The sequence below is a fragment of the Ictidomys tridecemlineatus genome, chromosome 6 (assembly GCF_052094955.1).
Source record: "Ictidomys tridecemlineatus isolate mIctTri1 chromosome 6, mIctTri1.hap1, whole genome shotgun sequence".
NCBI classification, from domain to species: Eukaryota; Metazoa; Chordata; class Mammalia; order Rodentia; family Sciuridae; genus Ictidomys; species Ictidomys tridecemlineatus.
This window is the reverse complement of record NC_135482.1, coordinates 140,715,894-140,733,955: the sequence shown is the minus strand read 5'-3', so window position 1 is coordinate 140,733,955 and position 18,062 is coordinate 140,715,894. Positions and strand designations below refer to the sequence as shown.

The 18,062-nt window shown below is 31.0% G+C and overlaps 1 protein-coding gene across 4 annotated transcripts in view; it reads right to left on the bottom strand.

Moving 5' to 3' along the window:
* Nucleotides 1-18,062, bottom strand: part of LOC101971599 (tudor domain-containing protein 3) — a 126,453-nt gene that overhangs the window by 26,036 nt on the left and 82,355 nt on the right. For all 4 annotated transcript variants that reach the window (XM_078015808.1, XM_078015809.1, XM_078015807.1 and 1 more), the window contains 2 exons: nt 13,296-14,146; nt 8,409-8,534 (listed from right to left, as the gene is read on the bottom strand). In XM_078015808.1, the coding sequence (XP_077871934.1) occupies nt 8,409-8,534; nt 13,296-14,146 (977 nt within the window). The remainder of the gene's footprint in view (nt 1-8,408; nt 8,535-13,295; nt 14,147-18,062) is intronic.

Genomic DNA, 18,062 nt, shown 5'->3' with positions numbered 1-18,062 from the left:
CAAAGCAAATACATTGGTCTTTATAAGTCCTCTTCTCCATTTAAGAATATCCACACACGCAGTGGAATTAACTTACTTGGACACTTTTTTTTTTTTTTTTTTTACGTCAATGCCAGTTTAATGAAAAACAGGAGATTGGGGGAGAGGGCTTTATATTTCACCTTAGACTAGGTGAAAAACTCCAAAGAAAAAAAACCCAAAAAATGATGAAATACCGTACTGATACAAAATATAAACAACATGTATGTTATTAGGTGAGAATTATAGGAAAAGACAATAATATTATGAAAGCTACAAAAGGCGTTTTCACAAATGGCAATTTCTGAATGTTATACAAAAGATAGTGAATTGTGTATAATTAAATTACATGTACAATAAAATATTTTATGAAATTAAATCCTACTGTAACAGCAGAAAGATTTAAAAGGGAATAAAATTTCAGAAAAATATTTTGCCCCCTAGTCATAGAAAGTCTTGAAATGTTTGTTGTTTGAGGAGAAGTTGTTCTGTATACATTTAGTCTTCATTTAAAACAAAAATACATTATAGGGGCTGTAGCTCAGTGGCAAAGCACTTGCCTAGCATGCATGAGGCACTGGATTCAATCCTTAGCACCACATAAAAATTAACAAATAAAATATAGGCATTCTGTACATCTACAACTACAAAAATATATATTATAAGAGGTTTGGAAAATGTATAACAATAAATTTTAAGGATAAATCTTTCTCATTTTTTAGATGGGAGATTTAAAAACCATCAATAGTTAACATGTTTTCCAGGTACTTCACACAGACTTTCTATAACAAGTTCTAATGTGAAGGGTAGGGTGGGGTTGCAGGAGCAAATAAGGCTTTGAAGCACTCTATATTACCTTTCCTATGGAGATTTAAGATATTTATTAACTTGTTAGTGATTCAAATAAGTCCTGTAATCAAAAAGGACTTACTTAACACAGCATTTTCCAAATCTGTTTAAGTATAAAACAGAACTCATGTTCTTAGAACATACTTTAGAAAACTAAATGGATGAGGTGAGAAGAAAAATATATCCCTCAAAAAATGACTTCAGTATTTTTATGATGCTCTAAGCTGCCAAATTAAAAACTTCTTCTTTATGTTTACTCTTAATAAATTATGAGTTTTTTTAAAAAAGCAAATAAAATGTACTCACTGTTGCAGTATTTCCTTTCCCTTTTGAATGGAGCTCTCAGCCAATGACAGGCCACTAAGGGACTTATTTCAAGCCAAGGTGTAAAACTCCTGCCAGTAGTTCCCAAGCTTAATGGAACTGGAAGCTCTATAATACCAAAGTATTTCTCACAAGGAGATAGATAAATTCTGCTATTTTTACTAGAAGTTTAACAGTAAAACCTATTGGATATGATTCTAGAATAGACAGCATAGATCCAGTAAAGTTCAGAAAATTAGGATCAGTAGGAAGACTATTTTTATTTGTACAAAAAGATACCAGAAGTTAAAAAAAATTTTAAAAAAGGACACAATGTTTAAGAAACAGAATGAAAACTAAGGGAAATGACTAATAAACAGATGATAAAAGTATAGAGAAAAAAAAGTTAAGTATACATAGAAAGAGCATTAAATAAAGATACACAGATGACTGTGTAAGATTAAAAAGAGAATGGGTAACTGATAACTCATTATGGTATGCAATCAAATATGCATCATAAGTCAACTTTTAGTCCAAATCGTTGAGGTACACCATCACTGACTTTAGAAGACACAGAACCACACTGAGGGAGATCCCACTGAAAGGAAATGATCTATAGTTCAATAATCAACATTGTTTTACTGGTATTCTAGATGCAGATGAAAAAGTCTCAGAAATTTACCAGAAACTAAAACAGAATTTCACTTTTTCTTTAATTCAAGAAAGATGCCTTTTAAGATTTACAAATGTAAGGCTGACATCTTTGGGAACATAGAAATAAAACAAAATATCCTTATAATGCATTGATTTCATTACTTTTTCCCTGTGCAATGAGCATATTAGCAAGTCCTCCATCTAGAAATGGTAAAATTCAAAGGAGTTAGAAAATAGTTTTAAAATTCCCTTTAAGTTAAATAAATGAAAAGACAAAATTTGTATTTAGAAGTGAACAACCCTGGGTTTACTGAATCAAAAAAGTATGAGGAGAAAATAACTGCACCTAACAATTCCAACCCCCTTCGGCAGTGGCTCTCACCCATGAAAGCCCCCATTCAGATTACTTCAAAGGAAAAAAAATTAAAATTATATAATAGTCAGTATAAAGGTAAAGCATCATGAATTCACTTCTTAATTAACCAACACAACATATTCACAAGTCCATGCCATTAATAAAAGGGAGACTCAGATGATAAAAGATTAATGTATCATCTCATACTATTATAATTCATGTGTATAACAAAAGAATGCTATATATTTTTCAAATAATTATGCTATCCTGACAGAGAAAATGACTAATATTTAAGTAATTTGAGGATTAACTTGCTTTACAAACTTTAAAGTTAGAAACCTCAAGAATATCATTAAATAAAAAGAAAAATGTCTTAGGTAATACCCTGATATGTTACTTTACTGTGGGAGTTACTCTGTCTTCAGAAAGAGAAAAAAAAATTATATATACATATACATATATATATGTGTGTGTATATATTAATATATATACATGTATGTGTATATATGTATGTATATATGTAAAACATATGTATATATATATAATATGTACTTTTATTGATCAATAAAGAAAAATCAGTTTACCCAGAAACCATTTAAAAAAATTTTTACATAGTTTGAAAAGATTACAATATATTATATTAAAATTTAAACACATTTTTGTACACATTCTTAAAATAGTATATTATTTTTAACATTAATTTAAAAGATGAAATAAATTATTTCTATTGAATAGTATAGCTAGATCAAAACTAAATCTCAAGATTTTCATAATATTCCATTAGGTTTAGCTGTTACAATCTGAATTTGACTTTTAAGGGTCAGAAATGAACAATTTTTAAAGTGACATACTTAAGCAAATGGAGTATACTTAAGAATAAATCATCTCCTCTCTATGCCAAAGATTTTGTATCTCCAGTAAATTGGTTTTATATAATCAACAATCTACTGTAGAAATTTCAAAAGGTTGAGTAATAGATGAAGAAGAAATAAAGTTTGTCTAATACAAGCAAAGATTATTAAAATGAAGCCTAAAGATACTACAAGGTGAATTGGGCCACAGGTCAGTGGTAGAGCATGTGCTCATTAGCATGCACAAGGCTGTGGATTAAATTCCCAGCAAAAGAAAGAAAGAAAGATACTGACATAAAGTTATCAAGTTCCACAGCCTATAATTTGAAAATTATGTTCTTAAATGGGTTAAATTAACCATGTACCCTGCCTTGATTTACTGTTTACTTTGCAAAAGAAAATGGGTATTGCCTATTTCCCAAAATATGTATAGTGGAAGCCAACATATTGTAATATTTTAGTGACTTTAACCAAACTATGTGTTTAGTGAAAAAATGTAATTATGCTAGATTATTTGTACTACTTTAAGAATTTATCAGCAAGAATAAAAAACTTTATAGATTGGATCAACTAAGTATTTGCACTTTTTATTAAATACTAATTGGCAGAAATTTACTGTTACATAATTCTGATATTCCTTTGAAATTAATGTTTTGTATAACTGTCTTCTTTTTAATATCCACTATAATTTTCAATATCAAAATCAAACTACTTATAACCTAATTTATCATTAAGTCACTGAAATTGTTAACAGGATATGTTCTAATAATACTTAAGCTTTGTTTTAAATTATTTAATTTACATATCCCAATTCTTCATTTTTCTTCTCATTTAAATAGGTTAGTTTTTTTGTTCTGTGTCATTTTAACATTTTTATTAGTATAAGAATAATCTATGGGTTTTTGTGAATGTTATTTGAATTTAAAAAGGTGACTTTCAAATGTGCTTTCCAAGATGCCATTATTAAAAATAAATAAAGAAAGAAAGAACAACAAAAACTATGTGCAGTTACTTCAAAACTAAAACTTGAGATTGATAGTTCTTAAGTATGCTAAGTTGGAAAGTATACACATTGTAATTACTATAAAAAACAGAGCTGAATTCATCTAAAAACAAATTTTACTTTTTAAATATGTGAAATAAAGCTGGGCACAATGCCATGTGCCTGTAGTTCTAGCTACTTGTGAGGCTTAAACAGAAAGATCACCTGAGCCCAGGAGTTCAAGGCCAGCCTAGCAACAAGCCACACCTGTCTTTAAAAATAATAATAAAAAAGTAAAAGAACATAAACAAGATTTATTGCTGTACTTTCTTCCATAAAAATTTCATCTTCAAACTAAGGTAGAATAAAGATCTATATATTACTTAAACTAAAACTTCAGTAAATAAAAGAGTATTTTCTCTACTATTATTTTGTTTTAAAGTTTCAAAACACAAGATCCTGATGAGACATTGAAGTGTTTCATATAGTAAAAATTATAACTTTCTTATTTTTGTGCAGAGACCAGATACTTTGGTGTATTTTGTGGTTTTTATACATACCTCTCACTTAAGTGATGCCTGGCATCTAACAGATGTGCACAGAATATGTTGAATAGATACATATTTTACAGAAAAACACTTAGGATAATCACCTGAAAGACAATAACCATCTACCTATCAAACATTACCTACACAATCATAATTTTTCTGGTTAAAACAGTAGGTGAACAGTGATCATTTCCTGATAGCAAGAAGCAGATACTGTAAACTTTGAAAAGTTTAGATATCATCATGTTCTAAAGCACTGCTTAGGACATAAAAGTTTCAGTAGAATCCAGGTCCTGAATGTATGTGGAAAATCAGAACTCAACAGCATCCTCCCAGGTTTAGAAGAACAATTCAGTAGCAACAGCACCCAAAACACACAAAAGGATTGTCAGAGCAGCAGTCTGAGCAGTAGTGCCAAGGTATTTTACAGTGCTTCCAAATTGCCTGGGGCATCTGTTTACTGGTTTTCTATTAATAGTTTTAGAATTACAAGGAGCCAGTTGGGAAAGGGCCATAATATTTTCTCATACTGTAGTTAAAAATATAAAATAATACTGTTTCTCCATGTATTTCATAAGAAATACATGAGACTCCATTATGTTTCATTTGCTTTGCTAACATATGGAAAACCCTACAATGGTGCAAAGACTCAATCTTTACAAAACAAAAGCTAGAAAAAAAGTTAAAGCATTTACCCAATTCACAATGAGCTGTAAATTTCACATTACATGTGATAATTAGAAAGTTCACTACAATAAAGGAAAGAAGACAGAATGTTTTATGGTAGCCAAAAGAACCAGGTGAAATCTAGTTAGAGCAATAACAACAAAGCCAAAATTGAGCATGACTTACCAAAAAGTTCAGTCAATCATTTTGGAAGAAATAAAGTCTTTAATAATATTTAGAATATACATTTGGCCATTTAAAATATCATCCCTGAGTATGTTCTGGAACTAAAAAGGTATCTCCAGAGAAAAAAGGGAAATACATAATTGCCCTATAGACGTATGTAAGGCGAAAAAATTCCTAAATCTCATGAGAAAAACATTAACACTTAGATTTAAAGTATTTACTTGATTTTTATTTTAATTTTTCATACAATAGACTGTTAACTTAGTCATTGAGTCTCTTAATATTTCATGCTTTTTATTTAATGCTTGATCCTTAAACCTCTAAGAAACAATATGAGCAACTGATTTCTGTAAAGGCTTTTGGCTTAAATGCAGGTTTTTTTTTCCTTTTCTCTCTCTCTCTCTTTTTTTTTTTTTGCAAACTACTTAAAAGGTCTTCACTTACACTGGGGAAAACTGAAAACTTAAGAGGTTATCTAAAATCGTGTGCCAATAACAAACATAAATCTTAATAAAAGATACAGTATCATTTCACAATAAAAATACTAATGCACATTTGTAGTGCAAGAGTTAAAAAATTAAAAATTCCACAATCCACAGTGTAAATGAATAATTGTGCTAAGGACTTGAACAACTTCCTTGCACCTTTGCAGCCCTTTAGTTTTACTAGTATGACTTATCAATTAGTGTTATCTTCTTATTGGTATAGTGAATGCCATTCTTTTCGATAATTATATACATATTTGATTAATTTAAACCATGTTATAGTCTCTAGTCACAAAAAGAAAAAGTGCTCACAGTCCACAACATTAACACTGTTGGCAGGTAAGAGAATCACACACTAACTTTACATTACATGTACTAACATTCACATAGGTTATATTTCTGCAGGGGCTTTTTATGTATACGTACACATACACACACACACACACATATATATATATATATATATTTTAATGGTGAATAATGAAGAAATATTAAATTAGTGGCCTCTATATTTCAAGAAGGAGAGGTTTCTCTCAACCAAGGTAATTATTCATGCAAATAAAAAAATATTCATTTTTGCAAAATTTTAAACCATTAAGAATCATTTGATTATGTATAAATAGAATTAAAGAAATACTAACACTTCCAAAATATTTAATGATTTATCCTGATTCTTTTTGAAAAATATTTTAAGTACCTTATAAAAGACTTCTAAATAAAATACAGGAAAAGAAAATGAGTTTAAAAATAGCAAACTAAATCATAGATGAGTATTCACAAATGAGTAAGCAAAAAAAAGGAAGTATAGTTGTTCAGCATAGAATCATTACATGGACTATGACATCTGATAAAAATATATTCTCCAGCTAAGTTTGCATAGATTTAAAATCAAGGATAAGGCAATGAAAACTATTAAGGTGGGAAAAGGAAAAGTCTCTGACTATAAAAAGCTCTGAACAGAAGAGGTACAGTAAGGAATAACAAATGTGATCCTTATCACCTTGGAACTTTAAAAGAAAGGTGAGAAGAAGCAAGGTAAGAAAACTAAATTTTCTTTAAGGAGAAAAGAATTAAATTCTGACTAAGTGTATAATTTTTTTTTAAAAGCTAAATAACATAAGAATTCTATTTCTGATTCTTTATTAAGGCTAAAACCTATTAGGAGTATATAGAGAATAGCAAACCAGAACTTAATGTCTAGAAATATAGATAAATAAATAATTACTTTCATCATCAAAACTAGATTAAGTATATTAATGGGAAAAATAGAATGAAAATATTTATAATGAGACCAACAAGAGTAAATATATGGTTACATCAAATATCTCCAAGAAAAGCATAAATCATATATTGATGGTATTTCAGTCTTTTAGAAGAAAAGCAGTTAAACTTTAAAAAATGAGAGCAAGAAAAAGTATCTCTTAAGTAAACATGTAAACCATTAGTAATGTCAAATTGTAAAATATAAGATGATAAATCATCTAGAAAATTATTTTTTTTTAGGAAAAAAAAAGGCAGAAAATAAAGATCCATGGCTCCTAACATAGATTATTGCTATTAGGTTCCATATTGTTGTTTTATTTATATTTGAGGGTAGAGGAACCAGTAAAGATACAAAAGAAAACTTTAAAAAATCAAAACTAAAATCAGCTCATGAGAGAACAATGTATGCTTCAAGGATAAAGGCTACTTTCTAAATATAACTTTCTGGCATATTTTGGTATTTTAGGGAAATAGGAACAAATTAGGCTTACAATAATAAATTTATTTACAACTACCCACAGGGAAATGTGAGAAAAATAAGAAAAATTTTATTAAACTAATTCTAAGATTTCTTATGCCCAGGTTTTTGACCAAGTGTGGCTGAGAAACTATACAAAATCATGAGTTCTATATAAAATGGACTCTAAATGAGGCCAGTAAGCTCTAAATTATATCATCAAAGTTATCACACAGATTTGACAAACATTTGGCAATAAAACTAATCAAATAATTATCAAACAGATATTTATTGTTAATCTGTACATATATTTGTGTGTATGTGTGTGTGGGGGGGCAAATGCAGTGTGAATTCATATATAATTTAAAGTATTTTTTAAAATTTTACATGTAACTAGAAGAATAAGCAATATACATGTATCCAACAGAGATTTAACTATTACAACTGCTGGACATAGTTTAGTCAGATTTAAAATAACAATATGGGAAAGAACAAAATATGCATAAAAACCCATTTTACAAATATAAATTTTTGGCAAACATGTAAATAAGAGTACCTATTTCCAAAGTAATAAAACAACACATTATACAAGAAAAGTAATTCCAATGCAATCATTTTTATTTTAGTTCAGAATAATTATTAAATTAAAATCTTATTTTGGGGTAGCCAGTTTTAAACAAATTCAAAACATTTTTTCATTTGCAAATTTTGTATGACTATAACTAATGTCTTAGAGCTATATGTTTTCTTCAAAATAGATTATGTCTTTGTACAGAATTTGGATCACGTACCCATGCCTCTGTCTGAATGGGCTTGATATTGCTTAGTAGCACCTCTTCGTAGTTTCCATAATCAACGAATTTAACAACTGCTGTCATACCAGAAGAATGGAGGGCTTCAACTTCTGCTCGGTAAAACTGAGAAGGGAAAAAGGAATTTTAAGTATGACAATCAATGCTATCCTCCAAGGCAATGTTAATGGAAATACAAATTTTCAAGGTGTATCACTATAACAATGCATAATGTAGTGTTTTTTTTTTGCTATTTAAGTTTATTTAACAAAAAGTTTAATATAAAAATGTATGTGGCCCTATTTTTATGCCTTCTAGAGATGGTCTGTTTAACGAGACAATGCATAATATTTTTAAGAAAGAAACCCTACCATTAGTTCACCCTCTAATACTGATAAGGTAATAATACATAGATACAAATCAGAATATATTAACAAGCAATTTATTTTAAAAAGAGAAATATATAACAAAAATAAATTACAAAGAAAAAAGGTCATGTAAGGTAAGGATATTGAGTAAGGAGTAAGGTAAGGATATTGAGTAAGGAGTAAGCACTTCAGTCAAATCTGGGATTTGTAGAGTTTGAAACAATCTATCCCATTGTAATTTGCCTCTGAGAACCTCATGCATATTACAGACTTGTAAGGAACTTATTTACATAATAATTACAATTAAAAATTTGATATGGTAATTGAGAGTAGGTCATATGATAGAGTACTTCTTCAATATAGATCAACACATTCAAGACCCAAATTATAGGTCTGAAAGTTGTTTAGTGAATGTGAAATAAATATAAAAAATAATTTGCTCTTAGAGAACATTTTCTTCAAGGTAGGACAGCTGGATGCTTGACTGTAACAATATATCTACTAATAGTATCTCTTCAAAAGTTCACCAGAATAAAGGCAATAAAAATTCACATTCTCTACATCCTTCAAAAAAAATCTTATTACCCCAAGAATATAAGGAAATAATTGGTTTTTAGCTATATTTAACTAGTGTATTTTATACTACAAAAGTGTTCAGTTTATCCATGGTTTTCCTTCCCAGGTCTGGTTGTTGCAGGTTTAGTCACCATGTTGGGACTGTCTTAAGAGTCTTGGGTATACATAACACTTTCTCACTTCCTCCTTTATTTTTTAGCCTCACATTCTTGTGTTTTGTGAATTGTGCTGCATACATGCTTCAATTATGAACTTCTGAAGTTATGTGTCAGTTCAAAGAAGTTCAACAGACATAGGAAGACAAATAAGTTGATACTCTTATGAACTTAGGACGTGTATACCACTTATCTGGTTTGTATTTTCAGCTCGTGACATAGAGGTGAGTTTTTAAAAGGCCTCATTTAAGAAACTCTACCCACCCCAAATAAAGTCAAATCTTTAATACAAAAATACCTTATAGTTTAAGAAAAATGATTCATACTAAAAACCCCACCCACTTCTATATAAGTATTATAATACAGGTGTAGAGATGTAGCACTTAAACTGAGGAGCTTAGGAAAAACTTCCTGAGGTAGATGGCATGGGTTCAAGGGTGAAGAGCATTTAGTCAAATAAAGAGCAGTGACAGGTATTCCAGGGGAAGTTACAAAGACATAAAACATGAAGCTGAGTGTAAAAAACTAAAAACAGTTTTAAATTAATTATGATGTGAGAAGGTGTTTAAACCAACAAGAAATGTAGGATAAGTATGTAAGGATCAGATAATGGAAGGTCTGTATGCATGCTCAAGTCTGTATTTCATCAGCAGGTAAAAGATTTTAAGGAAAAACAATAGCATGTTCAAAGAGAAGAATCACAATGGTGGCACTATTAATGACAAATTTAAGAATAATGGGGTTTAAGGCAAGGAAATCAATTTGAAAGCTGTTAAAATATTCCAGGTCAGAGGGGAGAAAGAGCTGAACTAGTCTGGCAGTCTCAATGAAGAAGGAGAATTGCCCACCAATTCTCAGATCCTTCTTTGGAAACAATGCTAGAAAGAAGGAAAGGTACTATGAAGAATTTTTTAAAACAACAGATTACACTGATTATCTCCAAAATATCATTACATGCAATTACAAAGATTATGGTTTCTTACTGACAGTTACAGTCAATTCCTTTTCTTAAATTTCCATCCTTGTCTCTGGTTGGAAATTGGAAAGTTTTCTATTCTTGACAACACATTTAAAAACTACCTCTTAAGTAGTATGGTTTCAGAGGATAACTAATTCTGTCTTTCACAGGAGAATGTTGCTTATCTTATTTTCAATACTTAAGAGTATAATATAGTTAAGAGTCTATAGTCCTTATCCTAAACTGAAAGTATACAATTTTTAAAAAGTAGTCACCTTAAAATATTATCCAGTTACTCTAAGAACACTCTCATAGCTTGAAACATTTTGGGTATTAGGTACTATGTTCTAGAAGTTTATTTTTAATTTTTTTAGTTTATATTTATGGTACTAGGAATTGAACCCAGGGTACTTAACCACTGAACCACATACTTAGCCCTTTTTTATTTTAAGAGAGGGCTGGCTTTGAACGTGTAATCCTCCTGCCTCAGACTCCTGAGCTGCTGGGATTACAGCTGTGAACCACCATAACCAGGCTAGGGTTTTTTTTAAACGTATTCAACTAAGGTAATAGATAAATTTATTATTATAGATTTTTATAGATAATTATAATTAAGATTAAAACTTAATCCTATCAGGTATTTGGAAGCATTTGGGTGACAGCACATAGTCTGAATTATCTTATACATTCCAAGCACCTGGCACTTAGCAGCTACTCATAATGTTTTGTTCAATACTCAATTAATATTTGTTGAAGGAATTTGTTTGCTAAGTCCAATTATCTGAATAGATGCAGACCTGTTATTCCTCTCTGTTGTTTCATTTGTGGGTTTTCATCACCAATGCTAATTTTTCTCTTTCTTTTCAGCAGGCCTACATAGTATAGGAGTTGTCCATATTCCTGTGGAGGGCTGGTTTTAAGCTTTGCCTTTACTTCCACAATCTTTGTGAGATTTCAGTGGAAAGCTTGAATATTTACAAACCAGGTCATCAACAACTTCATATAGAAGTTGTCCCTAGAGAAAACATGCTTCCATGAACCTCACCTTAGTCATTCACAAAAGCATCTGACACAGTGGGCATTCCCTTTCAAGAAATCAATGTTGGTTTGATAAAGACTAACCACTTTCTCTTGCCTCTATAATGAGAGAGAAATAGCTAAATGTAAGAAATCCTCCCTACTACCCAAATCAAATAAATCCTTAATTTTAGAAAGTTAAGTGGTCTGAATTGGTAGAACCAGAGTCTAGATAGTGCAGAAACTGTATCTGCTTTCCAAGCTTCTCTGACAGCCAGAAAGTGGCCATTTGGAATGGTTCAAATAATGAGATTTAATTAAAGTCTTGCTAGTATTCCTGGGAAAGCTTTTGCTTTTCCAGAAAAAAAAAAGGACACACGGACAGTTTTGTCTTCTTCCTTCTTTCTCTCCTTGAATAAAGACTGGACATACAGAGAGCCACTGGTAAGCAAATACTATCCCATATTCATATAAAAGCTTTAAAAGGTAATGCCATCTAGATTTCCCACCCTTTCCGCCCCCCTTGTTGCCATTATCAGGTAATGATTAACATCATGCTTATACCTTATAATCATTGAATATAACAGGACTTGGTTCCAGATCCCAAGTCTTAAGGCATCCTTGTAAAGGATCCATCCAAATTCCCTTGTCTGAATTTCAGTTCCTTAACAACTTCAGTTACATTTACCTCCATGCCCGTTAGCCACACACTTTCATGAACACACCCACTTGCATGGACACACCCTTACTTTATCAATTAATAGAATTCTAACTATGAAATACTTATTTCAGACCCCTCACCACTCTATTTTTTTCTGTTAAGTATCCCCACCTAGGTTAACTAATCAATAGTCAACAATTAAAAAAAAAAAAAAACCCTATGCTGTAGGGAGGAGTAAACCAGGCATAATCCTGCCTTTAAAGAATTTAATAGTAAGGCAGAGGAGAAAGATACCAACTGAGGAATCAAAACCAAAAATATTTACAAATTATGGTAAGTTTAAAATTAAAGTGAACAAAGCATTGAGAAGGAAAATCACGTTTGAGGGAAAGCATAGATGCTTCTTCTAGGAGCTGATGTTCAGGTCAAGCCCTCAATAATAAGAAGAGCAGTTGGTTGAAAACATGTTGGGTAAAAGGAGAATGTACAAAATACTTCTCTCCAAGGGGCCTTCTGTCCATGCCTTTCCTGTTCTTGCGTGTTGGTCTTCTCTGTCTAAGCTCTTACTTGATCTGCCAGATTCCTGCTTGTTCTGATTTTATCTTTTCTCCCAACTTCCTTCTTTCCCTTTCAGCTACCATATAATGTAAAAATTAAAACCTCTAAATTATCAATCTAATAAACATTAAATCATTTATTATAAGGTAAATAATTAATCACATGCTCTTAATTTTTTTTAAAGTAGCCTGAATGTATATGTTCTCTTTAAATGAAAATCTGCAGAATTTTATTCTATACCACACAACAAATTTGTTCCTTATGAATCAGTAAAATTTTACTAAAATGAAAAACATTTTTAAGTCAGCAAATGACAAGTGAAATAAAGTTGGACTATACTTAATCACTGATATAATTTTATAATATGAAAGCTAAAATTAAACCTAACTTAATCAAATCTTAAGGGAAAGATGTCTAAGCATCCATAAAAAAATTAAATGTTTCTCTTTTATAAACTATAAAACTGTTTAAAGGCTTTAAACAAGTACAAGTGCAGAACCAAATACACAGTTCCAAGTAATGGCTTTCTATAAATTCCCACCAGAATGTTACATTTGGGAATATTAGTACTTAACATGTTTATAGCATTCATACCTTGTTGTCTTCCCAATAAAGTGCAAAACATTCATCTCCAGGTTTCCACATTTTTGCATACTCCACAGGAATAGATGATTCTAGCACTTTTTCTGGCTTAATTGGGCCTGATCTTCTTTTGGGCCCACTATTGTAAAATACTTTCTCATCATAAGGTGTAGCTGTGACAGGTCCTCCAGGCTTAATTGGTCCTACTCGTCTTCCTTTCAGTGGCATTTCTGTCTCTCCATTTGGAACACCAATGAAACTATTAGCTCGGACAGAATTTTGGTAATCAGTATTTACATTAAAATGTTTTTCAATTTTCACACCACTGAAAGTTTCATTGTTTATTGTTCGTGATTTCCTGTCATAAAAATGACCAGGATTACCTGTTTGGTTTTCTCTTTTCCCTCGTTTTTGGTTATTATAATCTATGGATTCTTGAGGAAGTGGATTTTCTTTTGCCTCTGAATAAGATGGGCCTTTTCCTGATCTGCTTTGCATAGAGTTCTCTCTTTTTTTAAAAGCACCATCATTGTGCTGAGAGCTTAGAGGATATGAAGCATCTTTAGTACTGTCATATCTAGAATACAGTCGATCACACTTGATTCTTTCTTCAGCCCATACTTCAGATCCTGAAGAAGTACTTGGTCTTTCAGAAGCTCTATTTCTAGGTAATCCACTGCTTTCTAAAAGTGACTTTGGATTTTGGGTGTCTCTTTGAAAACGAGGAGGTTTTTCATTTCGTGGCTGCCTGGTATCACTTCGAGGAAGATGTCTTGGTTGATTATTATCTTTTACTCCATTTTGTTCAGTACTTGACATTCTGTGCTGTCCCTGATGAAATTGTTGCAGCTGTGACTTAGGTTCTGAAAGGTAATACACCAAAAATTATCATATTAATGCAAAATTATGGAATTACTATTTTAATACCTTCCTCCACTTTCCTACCTCATATTTTAATTCTTTACTTGTTTTTTTTTAAATATTTATTTTTCAGTTTTCAGCGAACACAACATCTTTATTTTATTTTATGTGGTGCCGAGGATCGAACCCAGTGCCCCGTGCATGCCAGGTGAGCACGTTACCGCTTGAGCCACATCCCCAGCCCTTTTGAATCCTGTATTTCTAACATAGGATTGTCTTAGGTTAGCACCATTGGATGAGTAAAGCAATGATGTGAACTAAGAAAAAATGGTAGAAAAGTCATTTGTCTTTGTTGCTGAATGTTTCCATTTTTATAATTATCTATAAGCTATTCTGGTAATTCATGTCCCAAAATATTAATGAAATAAAACTTCAAATTGCTAACTCAGAAACAACTATGAAACTGTATAACACTTATTCCCCTTTCTGAATCCTGCTCTAATTTAAATATGTACAGCTATCATTATCATTCATATTAGAGCATTTGCAAATATGTTCCTTCTTAAATATTTCTGGATCTGAATGGCTGTTTATATTTCAAACAGATATGCTATTATAGAAAAATAATTTCTTGACCTATCAAAGTAATTAAGAGCATGTACTACTTAAAAATACAGAAAAGAGCATCAAAAATCTTACTAAGCATAATAATACAGGTAATATCCAACTTGAAACCAAAAGTAGTAACATGGTAAATACATAATAATAGATAATATATTAATGGCTGTATTTCACGTAGTAATTTGAATTCTATTTCTATCTTCCTCTTTTTTCACATAGCATGCTTATAACATTATTATTAAATACATTGATTTGTCTTTGGTGAACAATGTTTCTTTTGTCCTACACCATAAATAATGCAAATAACAATTCTTTTTCTTTTGTTTTGGCACTGCATATTAAACCCAGGAGTGCTTTACCACTGAGCTACATACCAGTCCTTTTTATTTTTATTTTTTTTTGAGACAGGGTCTCATTAAGAAATATTTATCACATTGATCTGAGAATTTTCACAGTTTTTTCTATTTTGTAAAATTTTTATACATTAAAGATCTTTTGCCTACTTTATGTCATGTACCCCTTACAACCACCCTGAAAGGTCATTATTATTAGCATTATTTTACAAGAGAAGAAACAAAGTAATGTGCCTCAATAAAAGATTTGCATTAGAAAATGCTGAACAAGAATTAAAGTAAAATCTAAATGGAGCTAAAGGCCAAGATTTTTCCTATATGTCAAACTGCCTACTCAGAAAAAGAAAAAGAAACAAACCAATAAATAAACAGACAAAAAAAAAAAAAAACAGAATGTAACCAACAACATATTAGCTACAATTTTTTCTCCTGTATCTGTTCATTTTGGGGAAATACAGAAATTACAATGTTCTTTAACAATCCTTGATAGGCTGAAAAATAAATTTGGATACTAGAACTATCAGAATTCTGACCTAAAAATAATAATTTCTTTTCAATAACTGCAAAAAAATTAAAACCCATTACAGTTGGACTAGTATTTAGAAGCTCACAAAATGGCACTTAAAAATAGCATAGCATCTACCATAGGTCTGCCATTTACTAGGCTCTAAAACCTTAGGCAAGATAACTAACTTTTCTGAACCTCATCTTTAACATGGGGATAAGAACAAAGTATATATTTTAGAAGATTAACTGTGTGTGTTTGTGTGTGTATGTATATATATATATATATATATATATATATATATATATATATATATGCAGACATATATATTTATATTCTCCATACAAAGTTCTTAGAATTATATCTGGCTTCAATAAAAGTAACTTTCAATAAATATGAACTATTGTTTTTATGGTAATTATTATCATTAGCACCACAATTAAGCAAATAAACTTAATGGCAATCATAAAAAAATGGTATTTAGATTATAAGATACTTCCTTATTTACAAATTTGCACTACCACAATTCCCTTCTTTACTTAGAATCCTAAACTTGCTTTAGTTTTTGTTTATTTTTAATGTTGAAAGCAGAGCAGGAAGAATGCTTTAATAAAACCCCTTCATTGCCATGTTATAAAAGTCATAGTATAGAGAAAATTTAGATACATCAGAAAATCAAGAAGAGTTGGGGGAAAAAAAAGACAGTGGTGAGACAAACAAAAAAGAAAATCAAATATTGTTATTCACTTAAATATATTAGAAATATTCTCCAGATTAAATATATATATATATACATATATATGTATATATATACAACCTTTAAAATTTTTCCGCATAAAAAATGCTAAGAAATTTTTAGAAATTTAAAAATTACTTGTAGTCCTATCATAAAAAATATGTCTTTCTAATCCCACTTGTAGATATAGCCATTATTAATGGTATCAGAGGTTATTTTCTTAAATGCAATTCATATAGATATATCCTGCATATTTAGTTTTTTAAAAAACAAAAAAAGTAAATATGTTATATCTTACAGGCTGCAATGGACTTTTTAAATTAACCATAACAGCATGGGTGTCTGTTATGGTTCAGATGTGGAATGTCTCCCAAAAGCTCACACATTAAAGGATTGGTTTCTAGTACATCAGGACTCAGAGGTGAGACATTTGGGGATAGAATCTTAAGGGCTTAGACCTCTTCAGTGGATTGATATCCATCCACTAATAGCTGAATGAACGACAGAAGGTAGTGTAAACTGTAGGCATGTGGGACATACTTGGAGGAAGTAGGTCACTGGGGGAGTACCCTTGGGGAATATGTCTTGCCCTTAATGCCTTATTATCTCAAACTGCCTCTCCCTTTCTCTCTTTCTGTTTCCTGGCTCCATGAAGAGAACACTTTTCCTCATCATGCTCTTCCACCATAAAATTCTATCTTGCTTCAAGCCCAAAGCAATGGAGTCAGCCAACAATGCACTGAAATCTCTGTAACTATGAGCCAAATTAAATCTTTTCTCCTCTAAGATGTTCTTCTCAAGTATTTGTCACAGAGAGGCTTACTAACCCAGCATCTTTCCAAGTGAATGCATAGAGGTATCTCATTGATTTCTGTTAGTAGTACATTTTTTAAACACTGTTACATGACAGCCAAGCTGAAGGTATATTCAGTATTGTTTGCTTCAGTGTTTACTTGCCACAAGTCAGACAAATACATGGCACTCAGTAAATATTTGGTAAAAGAGTTACTAAAAACACTGAGAATAGAAAAAGCCTTTATGTTCACAATTACTACCTGTTTAACCCTATCACTTCTGCTTAGCTAAGAGTGCAACATTAAACAGAAAATGTAGTCTTCTGCCTTCTGTAGGAGAGGTCTGCATTAAAACACATTGGGGTACATTTAGACAGAGTTCAAATGATTGCAGGGAAAGCCTGGTACTATGTAAAAGAAAAGTAAGCTTATAAAAAAACCATCTCTGACTTACTGTAGAGAACACTGAGCTTAAAACCAAATAAACTGGCCTCCTACTTCCTAGTAATGAGTCTTTGACAACAGCACAAAAACTCTAGTTTCCTCATCTATAATGTGTGGATAATGATACCTACACCACAGGATTATGGTGAAGACTCAATTTGAAAAAAAAATATGTAAAATTACTTTCCGAAGGGTCCATGAGGTCTTTGGAAGTAAAATGACCACTAGAATTAAATCCTAGTGCTCCCTCTGAGCAGCTGTGTGGCCCTGTACAATAAGAAAGATATTATTTCTCTCTTTCCTTCTCTCAGTTACTCCTTTTAGTTAGTGGACACTGAAAGATGGGTCAACACTCTCTTAAATCACTATTTATGAAGCAATAGGCTAAGGAACTATACCCCATATTCTGTGGTACTTCAGTTATATTGGGAAGAGGCAGACAGCAAATATATAAACAGAACATCA